Source organism: Protopterus annectens, chromosome 13.part0, assembly GCF_019279795.1.
Source record: "Protopterus annectens isolate FY-2018-M chromosome 13.part0, PAN1.0, whole genome shotgun sequence".
Classification (NCBI taxonomy): Eukaryota; Metazoa; Chordata; order Ceratodontiformes; family Protopteridae; genus Protopterus; species Protopterus annectens.
The window spans coordinates 1,171,779,813-1,171,796,831 of NC_056747.1; the positions used below are offsets into that span (position 1 = coordinate 1,171,779,813).

At 39.6% G+C, this 17,019-nt stretch overlaps 1 protein-coding gene across 1 annotated transcript in view; it reads right to left on the minus strand.

Moving 5' to 3' along the window:
• The window catches only part of RAB34 (RAB34, member RAS oncogene family), a gene marked incomplete in the record, with an annotated part of 431,068 nt that extends 414,356 nt beyond the window's left edge, over positions 1–16,712 (minus strand). The window contains 1 exon segment of the mRNA XM_044055175.1: positions 16,622–16,712. Coding sequence (XP_043911110.1) covers positions 16,622–16,682 — 61 coding nt within the window.
• Between the last annotated feature and the right edge of the window lie 307 nt (positions 16,713–17,019).

The window sequence follows — 17,019 nt, forward strand, 5'->3', positions numbered from 1 at the left end:
TACATAATTCTATCAACTGAAAAAAAACAATGCTATGACTCGTGAAATGTAGAACTGCAAAATATGTGATAACATTGCACTCTACTGGCCCAGTGAAGCATGTTAGGACCCTTTCATGTTTTGAAAACGGCAACAAACAAAAAACTGAGTGCAAACACAAACGCAGCTGTGGACTGCAAACATCACACCCAAACGAGCAGTAGGTTTCTACAAAATAAAACTTTTTATTCCAACTGATACTGTAAGAGTTAAGCGCTTTTCATCCCACCAAGTTGGGAAGGGAGGGGGAGGAAATGGAAAGCCAGGGAAAATAAAAAAGGGAACGAATAAAGCAAATGTAGGAAAGGAAGTGACATCCAATTATTTCAGTGAATAATCCTATAGTGCAGGATGTGATGATCACTACCCTACAATACACAATATGTGAAGCTTGTGTCGTTAGAAACACCAGAACCCCCCCTCCCCCATTCCATTCACACACATACTGCATATACTCCTTTTCTTTTCAGCCTCATCTTTTTGGTATTTGTCTGTACACAATACATGGTCTTCATATACATATATTTTTTATATATTTACTTGTTTTTAATCACACACGACTGTGTGTCAACCTTGTGTGCTTATAGGATTCACGTCCATTTATACAGGGACTATACAGGAGTTGTCATACACAGTGTTTTAAATTTTATAAAATGTATTCGGATTATGTTTATGTATAGTATTATGTATAATAGACTGATGTTATAAATATGTTTCTATGTGATCCAAGAACCTGGATCAACATAGGTTCTTTAAATGTTTTTTTAATTATTTTAAAGTTCAATTATTAAATCAATTAGCTGTGGTTCTTGTATTGTGGTGCCAACACATTGATTTAACTGTAGTCGTCTTGTTCTGGTAGTCTGAAGAAGTCCCACAACTTGGTGGGACGAAAAGCGCTTAACTCTCACAGTATCAGTTGGAATAAAAAGTTTTATTTTATAGAAACCTACTGCTCGTTTGGGTGTGTGGCGTTTGCAGTCCACAGCGTTTTTGTTTGTTGCTTTTAATGGTTGAGGAACTAGCACCTACCACAACCCTTTCATCACCTTCTAAAGAGAACGAGAATATCAGGATAACTTCTTTAATACATACATTAATGAAACAAATTGACGCACTCAACAGGAAGTTTGATGCACTTCCAACCAACCTTGCTACTAACAGTATACACCTTTTCTGGTGTTTCTAATGCCTCGCCAGCTTCAGAGGCAACAGCTACAGATGAGAATACGAGACCAAACAGACCAGATTCAGTCAATACATCCCCTGAGTGCAGAGGGATGTTCCTCACATGCAGGAATGTAATGCATTACAACAGAATCGTACTGGTGGTAATAAAACAATGAATATCAATGTTGGATCCACGAGGCTTACTGGGGCTCCAAAATTAACCGCATGGTTAACGGAACCACTTTCATTATAGATTCCAACTAGTTCATAGGTTCATACTAGGCTATCTGCCCTAGGGCATTTATAAGCCTAGCCAGAGTGTGTGTGGCTTTCACCACCCCTTAGGATGAGAATACTACGCCCTTTTAGGGTTTAGTTTACTGTGCTTCTGTCTAGTAGTGACAGAGATGACCCCCGGGGTAAACCTACGATCTCCCATCCACTCGTCAATATTTCTCTTTAATAGAGTCAGTGAGGGGCTCTGCCTAACATGGACTGGGATTCTGTTCCAGAGTCTAGGGAGCCTCTGGGTTATGAATCTGTCCCGCCAGCACGTCCCATTTATTTCTGTGTTGAGGTTTAAGTCTCTTGCTCTCGTGGCTCTGATGGATTTGGATTTTCTGAGGTGGAGCATGCCCATTAATTCCAGATTGGACATGGCCTTGTACGTCAGGCACAGATCACCTCTGAGTAGGCGGTATGCGACTGAATAGAGCTGGAGTTTTTTCAGTCGGGCAGCATATGACATATGTTTAAGACCCTTTATCCTCTTGGTGAGGAACTTTTGGGGTCTTTCCAACTGCTGCAGGTGTCAGGTGAGATACATCCCAAATGGGGCATTGTACTCCATCATTGGCCTGATAAGAGAAGAGTACAGGGGCACAATGACCTCTCGATCTAGATGTGAAACCCTTCATAAGGTGGGCAATATAGGTCTTCCTAACCACTTTGGCAATGTGAGTGTCAAATGAGAGGTTACTGTCAACCTGAGTCCCTGATTACCTCTTCCTTACTTAGTGGATTACCACCTATGTGTTAATTTGTGGGTACCTTGTTTTTCCCAAAGGGTATGACTATACATTTTTTGGCGTTCAGCTTAAGGCCATGGCTCTAGCACCAATTATCCGTTTCTGAGGCCTCTCTGAAGGATGTTTGTGTCCGCTGGAGTATCAATTATGGCACCCAGTTTGCAGTCATCTGCGAACTTTGTCAGCCACAATCCTCCTATGTTTGCCTGTACCTCAGAAAAATAAATGCCGAACAAGAGGGGTCCCAGGACTGAGCCCTGTGGGACACCGCTTGTGACTGGCTTAGTCTGACATAGCTCCAGCAACTCTGACCCTGTGGGTTCTGTCCTTGAGCCAGTTTGCAACCCATCTTGTGACATATGGGTTTAAATTTAAGCTGGTGAGTTTGTCTATGATGCCCGAGTGGGGTATTGTGTCAAAGGCTTTTGCAAGGTCAAGGTAGGCTGTGTGAACTGCCTTACCCTCATCAATGGCCTTAGTGACAGTTTCAAAAAAGTCGACCAAGTTCAAAAGGCAGGATCTGCCCTTGACAAAACCAAATTGCAGGATCCAATGTCTGTAGGTCCCCAATGTCTTTGTTTATGAGTTCCATAATGATCCTCTCCATAGCTTTGCAGACCAGGCTCATCAAGCTTATGGGGCTTGAATTTCCAGGGTCCGTAGAAGTACCGCCTTTGTGAAGTGGGACCACTGTTGCCATACACCACTCTTTGGGTACGTATCCTGTAGTAAGGCTAAGATTAAACAGCAGCCTTGTGTGGGTTTAGTTCCTCTTGGAGTTCATGTAGCACACAGCCCGGGACACCGTCCGGTCCCATTGATGCTGTGTTTTTAGCTTTAGAGAGGGCGGCTCTCACCTGGGCATCTGAGACGTTAGGGAAGCTACACTCTGCTGGGATAGTTATTTCTCCTTTTGGGGGGGGGGGGGGAATTTGCACTGAACCTGTCTGCCAGAATGTTGGCAGTGTCAGTGGGTTCAGTGTATTGTGTCATTTTGGACTAACTGAGCATATCTGGGAGTTTCCACCCAGGTTTCTAACATAGCTAAAGAAGGCCTTGTGATTGTCTTGTGTCTTTTGCGATTTTTCTCTCAAAGTTGGCCTTGGATGATTTTTATGAGTGATCGTAGTTTTTTGCTAGTACTGATCAGAGATGCCTTCCCTTTTAGGGATTTTGCTCTGTCATGTAGTAGCTTCCTCCTGCTGTTGTAAAGTTTGTTTATGGCTGGGGTCCACCAGACTGGGCGCCTGCCTTTGGGGGAATGGGTCTTGGTTTTATTTGGGATTGCATGATCCATGCATTCTTGAAGGTGCCCGTAGAAGGCATTTGCAAAGGATTCAGCAGTGTGGGTTGTGGTTTCCACTGGCCCAGGGGCCTTGAAGGATACCACTTCAGTCTTAAGAAGTGTGAAGTTGGCTTTTGAGAAGTTCTTCACTGTGGTCTTTTGTGCAGGGGTGGGGCGGGATGTGGATTTCCAGTGAGATTAATTTATGGTCTGATCTTACCAAAGAGGGATATACTTCCGGTGTGGAGCATTTTGTCCCCATGTTTGTGATGATCAGGTCTAGTATATTGTCTCCTCTTGTGGGAATGGTGACTAGTTGTTCCATTGCATTTGAGTTTATGAATTCCAGGAACCTTTGGGCTAGGGTGTTGGGGCTTGAGTAATGTTCCCAGTCTGTTTGGGTAGTTGAAGTCTCCCAAAATGATGGTATTTGGAGAGACATTCATACTCTCCAGTGTCTTCAGGAAGGCTGTGTGGGGTTCCTGAGTTTGAGAGGGTGGTCTGTAGCATGCTACAAACTGTCAGGCAGTTTTGCCTATGGTTAGATGCACCTGGATGGTCTCTGATGCTTCGTGCGTTGCCACTAACCTGGAGGTGTGGGTATCTTTGATGAATATGGATACTCCCCCTCCTTTTGTGGTTCGGTCCAAGTTTTGGGGCCGGAAAGCATGATATGAGGTAAAACCTGATAGTGCTGGGGTGCTCTCAGGAGCCTTGAACCAGGTTTCAGTCACTGCACAGACATAGATGTTCTCCATACTGAGGAGGGCTTCGAGGGCGTGCATCTTGAGGTTTAGACTTCTGGCATTGAGCAGCATTACCCTTAGTTATTTTCCACTTGTGTTTCTAGGAGGTAGGTTTGTCATTTGAGCCTTGCCTAAAAAGGCACTATGGGGTGGCAAGAGCCTTGGCCAATATCCAGAAGCCCAGGGTGACCGCGCAAGCCATCCTCAGAAGCAGCGTGGCTTGTCAAGCATGTCATCCCAAGCAGACAGACATTGGATCCCCAGAATGACACCAGTAATTAAGCCAATTGTTAAAACTGATCATTTTGTCTTTGTACTGTGGCATCATTCTGGTGAGGGTAAGATGCTGCTCAGGGTCAGGTCATACTGGCCTGGGCTACATAATCAGAGAGCTCCTCTATGTCTCTTTTCATGTAGTCCAGGGAGGTGCGTCTCAGGTCGTTCACACCGGCATGTACAATGACAGAGTCATATTTGCACTTGCTGTGGAGTGACCTGAGTGCTTGTGTTATGTGGCGGATTCTAGCTCCCGACAGGCAGCTTACTGTGACCTTTTCCTTGTTCAGTCTGGTGAGCGGACGCCAGTGTGTCTGACTATGGAGTCACCTATTACAAGTGTGTCTGGCATGTTGTTTGGCCTTAAGGGCTGTGACTGTTTAGCACACTGACTTTGTGAACTGTGTGTTGCATGTGCTATGTCTTGAGGTGGCAATTGCTTGGGTGTCTGCTTTGGAGGCCTCTGTTTTGGTAGATTTTTAATCAGCGCCTCCGAGTATGTTTTTGTGTGTTTGGTTTGCAGTTGTGATAGTTCTATGTGAGACTGGGTTTGTGGTGTGCGTGGTTACCTTCTCCTCCTGACTGGTCTTGCCAGTACTGAATTGAGAGAGCTCAGCCTCCAGTTTGGCTATATAGTTGCATCTCTCGCATATATTTGTATTTGTTGGGAGGAGGAGAGGGTTGTCCAGTACATGAGGCAATTGTAACATTGCCTCAATATTCCCAGATTCACCAGCTGAACAGGAGAGGACGCCAGCAACTGACCCTTCGACATGCTAGAAATAGTGAAAAAGATTGCTGTGTAATAGAGTCAGAAAGGACCTATAGGGAAATGGGTACTCAAGGGAATTTAGGTGAATGAAGTACTTTCTTTTGTTTAAGAGTGCTTTACCTGTATAAAAAATGCTTTAGGAACAAGTGCTGAGCTTTTCAGATAGAGTATAGGCTGTTTAGATTGCAAGTAGAACAGTTCCAAGGGAAAAATTGAAGAGCAGACTTTACGAAGCCAGAAATAGTTTAAACTTAATTAACCGACGCTGCCCTATACTCCTCTATGAGCAACTTCACGCTAATTTGCGCTAAAACGGGCTTTATAGCAGGGGGTTGAAAAGAGCCAGGAATTGACCCAAAATGGCCAATAAACTACAAGTTGCTGGGCTGGAACCAATCCTCTAGGGACAAATAGGTTGCTCAGTGCTCCCCACTCCCACTGGTGAACAAAGAAGCTTCCTCTTATCCAAATAAGGATATGGATAGCACAGGAACTAAGACAAAGCCCAGAGATCAGCAAAATCTGAAGACTGGACTATTCTAGTTCAGAAAAGCGGGAAAACAAGGATATTTTTTTTTTTTTTTTTTTTTTTTTTTTACAGAGAAAGGAGAAAAAGATACAGTAACAAACAGTAAATGCTATAAAATGGCTAGCGCACGAGTGTTAGCCTAACAATTAAACAAAAAATAACTTTTTAAAGTGCTAACAGTATAAATTCAACACAAGTACAGTAAAAACAATATGCAGAGCTGTTCTTTAAGCGAAAAACAGTCGAGATGCAGTAATTTAAGCGAAAGCCAGAAAAAATACTTATAAATCCAGGAAAGTCACTCTTTCACTCTCTGCTGCTTGTAGAACTCTGCAGGACACCACGAGGAGCTGTGCTGAGTCTTTTACAAGTGAAAAAGCGTGCAAAACAAGGGAGCAACCGGCCAGGGATTCTATGGATATTTCAATTTTATTAAAACAGCTTGACCAGAAATTGATAAAGTAAAAATAAAAACACAATTAGAAATAGCTTATTTTCGTGAATGTTTAAGTGAGGGAATGTGCAAACATTACCAACTGTTGTCGGTTTCACTTATGGAAGAAGCAACTATTCTGAATGATACAATAGAATTTATACTTTTCACGATACCAGTATGACTATGATAGAATTTTTGGTAGCATCAATCAATATATGGGTAAAATTAAAGGAAAACTCAAAAAACTTAGAGATAGACAAGAATACAGTAGTGGAACAGCCTATCCAAAACCTCCCCCGTCCCAAGTTAAAACATGGTCTGGCCCGAAACAACCTTATGAAAGGAATAATACAACTCAAGGTGGCACTAGTGTACAAAATTCACAAGATAATGTTATATTTAATGATAACAACATTGTTGAACAATATAACAATGGGAACACTGAGCCCGTAGTTTACCCACCCCAGGATGAATCCACTCCCCAACAAGCAAATTTTCGGATGGGAGCCTCACACTACAATTTGAGGAAGAACATGAACTTCGGGAACAACTACACCAACAGGAACACCACCAATTTACGAGGGAAGAGGGGGAGGTAAATATTAATACCAATAGTAAACCTGTCATTTTGTATAATTTAGACAATGATTTTATTTTTTTTAATTATACAAATGCTGCAATTGAACCTGCTGTCATTGAATTGTTGGCTAGAGGTAATACTTTTGTCCCCAGTAGTACAGCTGATGTTGTCAAAAGTATAGTAGATTTAAAGTTATTTCTTAGGAAATTGAATCTGAGAGTGTTTTTTTGGTGGTGACCATACAGAAAATAATAATCTTCACATTGCTAGTACATTTGTACCACCTATGCACCCTGTTTTGAACTTATTTGAAAAAATATGTGAAAATGATTTAAGAAATATGTTGCATGCCAATATGAACAGGAATACAAAATTTTCTAATACCACTATTCAAGAAAAAACAGCCTTGCAATCATTGAAAGAAACAGGGATGAGATTTATGCAACCAGATAAGGGAGGAGGACTGGTGCTTATGACGCGGCAACAATGTACCGACAAGATGGCAGGTATATTAAATAGTGATGCTTGTCAAGAAACATCTAGAAATGAATTACAACAAGCATATACTAGAATTAGGTCATTTAATGACTTTTTCATAGAAAGAAGGCTAGATCGGTCAACATTAAATTACTTGACTATGTTAACACCTAGAATACCTAATCTCTTTGGAATTCCTAAAATCCATAAATTAGTTGACCCCCCCCCCCCATGAGACCATTAGTTGATGCCAGAAATAGTATCACTTACCCCTGTGCAAAAATGGTAGATAATATACTACAACAAGAGAAAGTAAACCATTTTGAGTTCAATGACAGTTTCAATTTTTTAACTGTCGATGTGAAGGATCTGTATACCCCACCAAGATGGCATAGAATGGGTGAGTTTCATGTTAAGGAAAAGCGGAGCTGAACAAGCAGAAGTCAACCTGATAAAACTATATCCAAAATTTCTTCTATCATACAATTTCTTGATTTTTGACAAGAAAATTTATCTACAGCAAATAGGTGTAGCCATTGGCTCTCCATGTTGGGGGAGCTTTGCAAATTTAGTCATGGCATACTGGGAACAGGAAGTGTTAGGAAGGAATGTCAAAACGATGAATAAAATTAAATTTTATACACGGTTCCTTGACATTTTCATCTTGATTGAAGGAGACGAAAAAATAGCAATTGAATTGGTTTCATTCTTCAATACGAGCTCTGACTTTCTATCTTTCACCCATACATACAATAATCAGGGAATAGCATATTTGGATGTGGATTTATGGAGCGATCATGAGAATAAATCATTTTGTGCTAAAATCTATAGGAAAGAAACATTCTAACACTTTCCTTCACTACAACAGTAATCATCCTATGTATCAGAAGAAATCAGTGGTCAAAGGTCAATTAGTCCGAGCAGCCCGCATGGTTTCCAGAGACGTGGATTTCTTTGAAGAATGCCAGTTACTCAAAGAAATGTTCTTGAGATGAGGGTACCCACAACAACTCAGTTTGGTTGATGAGGTAAAAATAAAAAAAAGAGAAGTAGGTACATACCAAGCTATTCTTGGTAGTACTAACCAACTAGTAGTACAGGTCCAAAACGTAGATACTACATCAATAAAATTGGCACTTAACTCCATTCAGTACTCAGTGAATGAGTCACTTTAATTGTAAATAAAAATTGGTCTATAATCAGTTATAAAGATGTAGGGAATAAATTACCTCAAAAACCTAGAATTGTTTGGAAAAGGGGAAAGAATCTTAAATAAATAATGCAAAGTAAGATGAAGGGATTACCATGGAGGAAGGGTATGTTCCAATGCAATATGTGTAATTATTGTTCATACATGAATACGGGTGAAACTTTCTGCATTAGGAATGTCACCTATGAAGTGAGACACAAATTTAATTGTTAGTCTAAAGGTGTAGTTTATTTAGCTCAGTGTCAACAATGCACCGCATTTTATTTTGGGAAAACTGACAGAAAACTACGTGAACGTGACTGAACATCTGTATGCCAGCAAGAAAAATAGACCAGACAATGCTTTAGCAAAACATATAGCAGAAACTTCTAATCACACATTCTTGTTCAGAGCAGTAGACACTGTTCTTCTAGATGGTAGGGTGGGACCACATCAAGTACAACTAGAGGTTTTGGAATTATACTGGCAGATTTGTTGTAACGCCAGTGCTATGCCTGGATTAAATGAGATATGTTCCCTTTACCCAATATTGAAGTTAAAAAGCTTGTGTTATTAGATTATAATTTTTATATGAATGTTTCCTAATGTCATAAATGAATTCATAATTTCAGATGTTATAGTTATTCATGCAGATATATGTATGTAATAGATTCATATATCCATGTTCTACAGTAATTTCAATATTCCATGCACAGAATATATTTGTTTCACATATTGTGTATTATTCATTGTAGGGTAGTGATGTTCATCACATCCTGCACTATAGGATTATTTACTGAAATAATTGGATGTCACTTCCTTTCCTACATTTGCTTTATTCGTTCCCTTTTTTTATTTCCCCTCACTTTCCATTTCCTCCCCCTCCCTTCCCCCCCCCCATTCCATTCACACACATACTGCATATATTCCTTTCCTTCTCACCTCATCTTTTTGGTATTTGTCTGTACACAATACATGATCTTCATATACATATATTTTTTATATATTTACTTGTTTTAATCACATACGACTGTGTGTCAACCTTTTGTGTGCTTATAGGATTCACGTCCATTTTTTATACAGGCACTATACAGGAGTTGTCATACACAGCGTTTTAAATTTTATAAAATGTATTTGGATTATGTTTATGTATAGCATGTATAATAGACTGATTGGTGTTATAAATAATATATTTCTATGTGATCCAGGAACCTGGATCAACATAAGTTCTTTAAATGTTTTTTTAATTATTTTAAAGTTCAATGATTAAATCAATTAGCCACGGTGCTTGTATTTTGGCGCCAATGCATTGATGATTTAACTGTAGTTGTTGTCTTGTTCTGGTAGTCTGAAGAAGTCCCACAACTTGGTGGGACAAAAAGCGCTCAACTCTTATTTTTATTTTATAGAAACCTACTGCTCGTTTGGGTGTGTGATGTTTGCAGTCCACAGCATTTTGTGTTTGCACTCTTTCATGTTTTACAAGTCGGCTCCAGTGAGTCTGGATAAAGGTTTCATGCCCATTGTTTTAAAGCTAAAGTTTATGGCCAGAATTTACACGTGGAAGGTGCTTTATTGCTCTGGCTTCTGCTAGAGTGTATATGTGAAATGCCTTGTATTGTTGTAGTTTACTGAGCAGGTGTTAGCTTACTAAATAATGCAGTTTGTGGCCTGAGAAAACCTAAGTGTCAAAATTATGTAATTTGGGAGGGCCTCAGCAGAGCTGTTGGTTAGTGTTTAAAAACTATTGTTCAGTGAGAGACTGGGAGCATTTTGACTTTAAACATCTAACTCGGCACTTTGCCTTATGCTCACATGTAAGTTTTAGCACTGTGATTTCGTGTAGGAATAGTTAAAGCTAGTAAAGATTAATTAGGAATTTCTTTGAAATCAGACATGTACTGCTGTATTATTTTAAGTTTGTGTGATCTCTGAACTCTTAGATATCTCAGTGGTGTAGTAGGTTTGTCTTTTGTTTTAATTACATGCAACAGCCGTGCCCTGGCCCAGCAACCAAGGAACCTCAATCCTCACCACTAACACCAGGGAGGTCGTCTCCGAGAAAAGGAAAGGATAACTAATACACACAGTAAAGTACAATTTCCCTTAAGAGCATATAGAGATCACAGTCAGTCTGGGGCTGGTTGCTCCTTTGCTCACCAAGTCCCCAGTAAGACTCCCCCCTGGCACAGCTATAGGGTCCAGGTCTCAGTCTAACTGGGCAAACTAAAACCTCCAGTACCCTCTCTGTCCAACCACTGCTTCGTGTCTCTGCCCAGGTAGCTGACACACACACACACACACACACACACACACACACACACACACACACACTGAGAAGAGGTTATACAACCACACAAACTTTCCTGGGAAAAGGCTGGCACAGGTTCTCCAGCTGTGCACCTATTACCCAGACCATACGGTAGTAACTCCTGCCACCACCCAGTTAATTATCTGCTACTAAAAGGCCCTTAAAAGGGTGTCAAATTATTACTCTGCAATATTGTAATCCAAAAGTATTATGACTAATCAGTCTCAAGGCTTATTAAAAGGGCTTATTACAATAAACTCTATAAATACATAATGTACTCTAAAGCATAGTTTATCTCTACATATACCAGCCACGGGTAGAAGGTTTTAAAAATATTTAATAATAAATAATTAAAACACAAGACAAAACTACTACACCACAGAGATATCTAAGAGTTCAGAGATCACACAGAAACTTAAATAATACAGTAGTACAGGTCTGATTTCAAAGAAAAATACCTAATTAATCTTTACTAGCTTTAACTATTCCTACGAGAAATCACAGTGCTAAAACGTACATGTGAGCATAAGGCAAAGTGCCGAGTTAGATGTCCAAATTCAAAATGCTCCCAGTCTCTCACTGAACAATAGTTTTTAAACACTAATCAACAGCTCTGCTGAGGCCCTCCCAAGTTACATAATTTTGATACATGGGTTTTCTCAGGCCACAAACTGCATTATTTAGCAAGCTAACATCTGCTCAGTAAACTACAACAATACAAGGCATTTCACATATACATTCTAGCAGAAAAGATCACTGCAGTGGTGGTGTTGCGGTAGCGTTGTCGCCTCACACTAAGATGTTGTCCTGTTCGATTCACAGCTAGAGCGTCTTCTGTGTGGAGACATGCATGAATGGGCCTACCTTTGTTGAAGGTTGTGCGTCAGGGCTGGCAACTCGGCACGTAAAAATCTACTGCCAATCATTAGCGGAACAGAGTTCCGCTGTGGCGACCCCTAACCGGGAAAACCCGAAAGACACAACTCTAGCAGAAACCATAGCAATAAAGCACCTTCCACATGTAAATTCTGGTCATAAACTTTAGCCTTAAAACAATGGGCATGAAACCTTTATCCAGACTCACTGGAGCAGACTTGTAAAACATGAAAGGGTCACATGCTTTACTGGGCCAGTAGAGTGCAATGTCACATTTTGCAGTTCCACATTTCACAGCATTTTTTTTACACTCAAGAAAACATGCCTGTATTTTACATTTATTTATACAGTTGACAGAATTATGTATCAAATTCTATTTGACTAGGCTGGCAGCCTTCACTCATCTCTCACCAACAGTCACAGAGGTCACTGATTATGACCCAAAACTTTGCTTATCCATCCTAATCCCTCCTAAAACTGATGATTTTGGGAGCAAAGGTGGTAATGTGGATTGTAACTTAACAATAATTAGAGTTAGAGTACTTATAATTCAGAAAATACATGCTAACTTGCATTCTGTTATTCTGTCTGCTTCACAGTTTAATAGTACTAATATTTTAAAAAGTGCTCTTCTTTAAGTCTGGATTTCTCCCTGATTCTGGAGGTAAGTGGATGAGAACTACGTCACAAGCTTGATATTTTTGTAGACTCAGAGACCCCAAAGGAAGTTACTTTGCCTGATGTAAAGAGACATTATTCAATATCATAAGATGTTCATTATATTAAGCATCCTGACTGATTTCCTCAGTATTGTGAACACTTTGAGCAGGTGACCTTTTGTGGTCACTTTGTCTGCATACCTTTCAGTCCCTGAACATTAAAACTAACAGTACTGCTCCTTAAAAATCAGGAAAAAGGAGCACTCTTCTGTGCTGTGCAATAAAACATCTTATTTTATAAAACCCATAAAAATCAATGATAAAGCATCATTGTGTATGCATAATTCAGTTAATAAAAAAGCGATCTTAAATATATATAACGTTATGAAGAAAATTGGTACATCTAGAAGGGGTAAGGCTACATCTAATGCTAAACACCATGCAATTGACTAAATCATTGCAGTTGAGAGATTTGTCTGTATAGACTTCTACATTTCAGTAACAAAAGGTACAAACTGTGTGAGGCAATGGATTGTCTCCCGCAGAGCACTCAAGCAGCATGTTTTACTTCGCTTTCTAAAGGATGATCCTCCTCTTAGACGTGCCAGAAAAGGGTATCTGTCGCTCGATACCTATTTTATTGCTCGCAGTGCCATTTTAAAAACAGGGATCCTTAGCGGAGGAGCCGCCCCAGAGATGGGACTTCACTCCCTCTATCCCACCTCGTTGCTGCAGCTGTGAGTCACTGTACTGTCTGGTCTGGCTGTGTAATAGGAACCAACAGCTGCAGGCACCTCCTATACCCCTTCCCCCTCTCCCTTTTTTCCCCGAGACGATGCCAAAGTTGTGAAGAAAAGTATCTTTTCGCTTAGGTCATCAAATGATCTGATTTTAAGAAAGAACGGAGGCTTATCATCCACGAACTTAAAATATATTCACAGTTTCACTTGGAGTAAATTTCAAGAAGTCCCTGCAAGGTAAGGTAGAAATAGCTGTCTAGAATTAGACGCAAGTAAGGAAGCATCTGAATAAATGTTTCTGCACATCATATTGTTTAACTTTTGGTAACGGTTCTGGAAAAAAAAAAAAGAAGACTGACGTTTAAGGAAATGAGATTCATGAATCCATGTAGTCGGGTGTTATTTATTGTTCTATACATTAGCCCTGCTTTTTCACACACTTTATGTTTTTTTTTTTTTTAATCATCGATTCCCATTTACGTAGGGTTTCCCCACGTCTCTTCTTTTGCATTCTCTTTTTGGATTAAGATTGTCTTTTCGAAACTCCTTGCAGACCTCACACATTCATACAGTAGGTTTGGGCTTTTGTCACCTAGAAGAGGATGTTAAAGAACTAGACGCTTCAGGTATGTAAAACACGCATTCCTAAAAAAGTGCCGGGATGCAAAAACCTTGCCGGTTCCATAAATGGACATACATTACTGATTTAGACGTCGACAAACTCATTCTGTTAATGTAAAGCACATTTACACGCTTGTTCTGTGTAATAACACTTTTGCCAGCATAATTTCCAATACTCATATGTGTTGCTTACTGAGGTTAAGGAATAGGTGTTGCTTCTTGGAGTACCTGATTTTAGGTACACTTTACGTACTGTAACAATATGCAGTTGTGCATTAGTTATGGGTAAAGTAGTAGGCCATCACCACAGAAAAAGTAGTTTTCACAGGTAGTAACTACGTTTAAGAACAGAAGCTGAGTAACGTGCATGTACTTTGGTAATTTGTTTGCTTAATTCCCATTCCCATTGTGTTTTGCCGGTTATATTACAGTGTACTGCCTCGCGGGCGGTACTGCGCAGCTTGGGGCGTGGCATACTTGATTGACACAGCTTGGGGCGTGGCATACGTGATTGACACATTGCTTACAATGCTGCCGCTATTGCTTTATTTACTGCACGTTATCTTTTGAAAGATAAGAATAATGTAACTTTTATGCTGAAAGGTTATCTTGATGTCTAATTTCAGAATAAGAAGACATTGCATCTTGACATGTGCCTCTTGCTTACATTGCTGCCGCTATTTACTGCACGTTATCTTTTGAAAGATAATAAGAATAAGGTAACCGCTGCTACTACTTATGCCGCTACTGTTTTATTTACTGCAGGTTATCTTTTAAAAGATCATAACAATAAGGTAACTTTTAAAAGATTATTGCCTGAACTCTTGATGTCATCAATTTAATTTCTGAAGAAGACATTGCATGAAATACTCGCGCTGCCGCTACTGCTTTCTAGTCTTGCACATGTTGCTCAAAGGTTATCTTTTACAAGATGATTGCGTGACTTCCTGAAGTCATCAATTTAATTTCAGAACAACAACACATTGCATGAAATTCTGAAAGATATGAAGTCTAAATTCTACTCTTGCACATGTTGCTAAAAGGTTATCTTTTAAAAGATCATAAGAATAAGGTAACTTAATTTCATTTCAGAATAAGCAGACATTGCATGAAAGACTCTGCTTTAATTAAATGGCATTGCATCATAAAGACACTCAAAAATTGTAGTTGCATCAAGTACTCGCCTTTATTTTGTGGGTTATCTTACAGATTAGTACCTCGCAGGATGCGCAGTAGCAAATCACGCCCCCGGGCCGGGCTACGCCATATTAACAGGTATCATCCTCATTACGCGACTACTATGTATACTATACATCAACAGAGGCACACATTGCATTTGAACGTCTAAGTTACAATCCACTGTAGCAGTAACTGTAAAAACAGAAATCCTCTAATGGTGTTCGTAAGTAATACATGCGCCTCGGTAGTGGTGTGCCATACAACTCAAAAACTGTCTATCGCGACACAAATCATGCCAGAAACATAAACAACTAGTGTGATATATAATAAATACTCCCAACTTGGAATGTTTACTACGCAAGTCATTCTGTTGGGTAAAGAAGTGTGTGCACAAGCACCGGTACTGCTATTAAAGTCAAATTCTGTCAATAATTTCATTTATTCATCGTGTTTTACAAGTGAATGATTGTACGGTTCTACAGTAACTAAATATACCGGCAATAAAAATAATGGCAATAATCATGCACTAGCCCACCCAGACACGCCCCCTGAATGGGCAAAGCAACATCGTAATTCATATCATGCAGTAGCTGTAAATTCACTGACTAACACCTGACATCCAAACCCAGCACCTGTTAACGTTGTTCCATCCAATGTTTTAAAACGTTCTTCCGTCCAATGTTTTAAATTGCTTTATCTATATAAAATATATTGCTTGTCATAGGGTGGCATTTAATAATGTGGTATGTTACTTTACTTTAAAACGTTCTGTCGAACAATTATTTAAATACTTTATCTGTATAATGTGTAAGATAAAGAACAAGCATGTGTCGCGCTGTTACTGTACTTTAAAACGTTCTTCGGTAGCGTGTTTCAACTTGGTTTATCTAGATAGTGTGCAACAAGGTCTGTTACTTTACTGTAAAAGTTGCGGCATGTCAATAGACACTGCACATATATTGGTTGTCATATGCTTGTCACATGTGATTTCTGTCAATAAAATGGGTTGCATTTGATACTATGGTGTGACGTTCTTCCGTAGAATGTTTTACATTGCTTTATCTATATAACATATTGCTTGTCACAGAGGCTAAAATGAGTGGCGTTTCATAGGATGGCATGTTACTTTCCTTTAAAACGCTCTCGCGAACTATTTCTTAAATACTGTTTCTGTACAATCTGTTTGATAAAGAACAAGGTCGCGCTGTTACTGTACTGTAAAACGTTCTTCCGTAGCGTGTTTTAAGTTGGTTTATCTACATACAATAAGGTCTGCTACTTTACTTTAAAACTTGCTGCATGTCAATCAAGCCTGCCAATCACAGCAGGACACGCCCAAAGCTGCGCAGTACCGCCCACGAGGTACTAATCTGTAAGATGACCATTTTGTGTTATGCAAAGGGGGACATTATGACTTTTTGTGGGCTATAACATTACACTATGAACTTTTTAAAACGCTCTTTGCGTTACCGCTTTAAGTACAATATTACATGTTTAAAACGTTGCGTTGCCGCTTTATATTTCGGAGTTTGTAACATTACAGTATAGACGTTTTAAAAAAAGATCTTTGTGTTGCACGTTAACAAAAAGACATTGCATCTGGCCTTCATTACATCTATAAAAATTAACAAACTAACAAGCACACAATCATTAACTGTTCAAGTGCACACAATGTCTAACGTCTACTGAGCATACATACGAAAACCCAGCTCTTCCTGGTACTGTCTGATAACGAAGTTCAGTAACATAGCCAAATAAATAATCTCCATCCAGCTCCTTCCCACATCACATTTTGAAGTTTGCACTACGCCCATAAAATGCGTCATATAGAAACGTTCTGCCGTTTTTATCGTGGACGTTGTACACGCGATATCATCCGTTTCAACTCCTTGTAATATAGACTGGTGTAACCTGTACTTTTTCCTTTTTCAATATGGGTCCGAAGGCTAAGAAGGAAGGTGTGTTTTCGGAAATTGTTTTTAGTTGCGTTGGTTTATTCGATTGTTTATTTATTTTGTGAACCGTAAACGTTATTGGTCAGTAGCTGTTTGGGTGGTGGTCGTCGTTTCTATGCGTTATGTGAAGTTGTGGCTTGTGAAGGGTTTA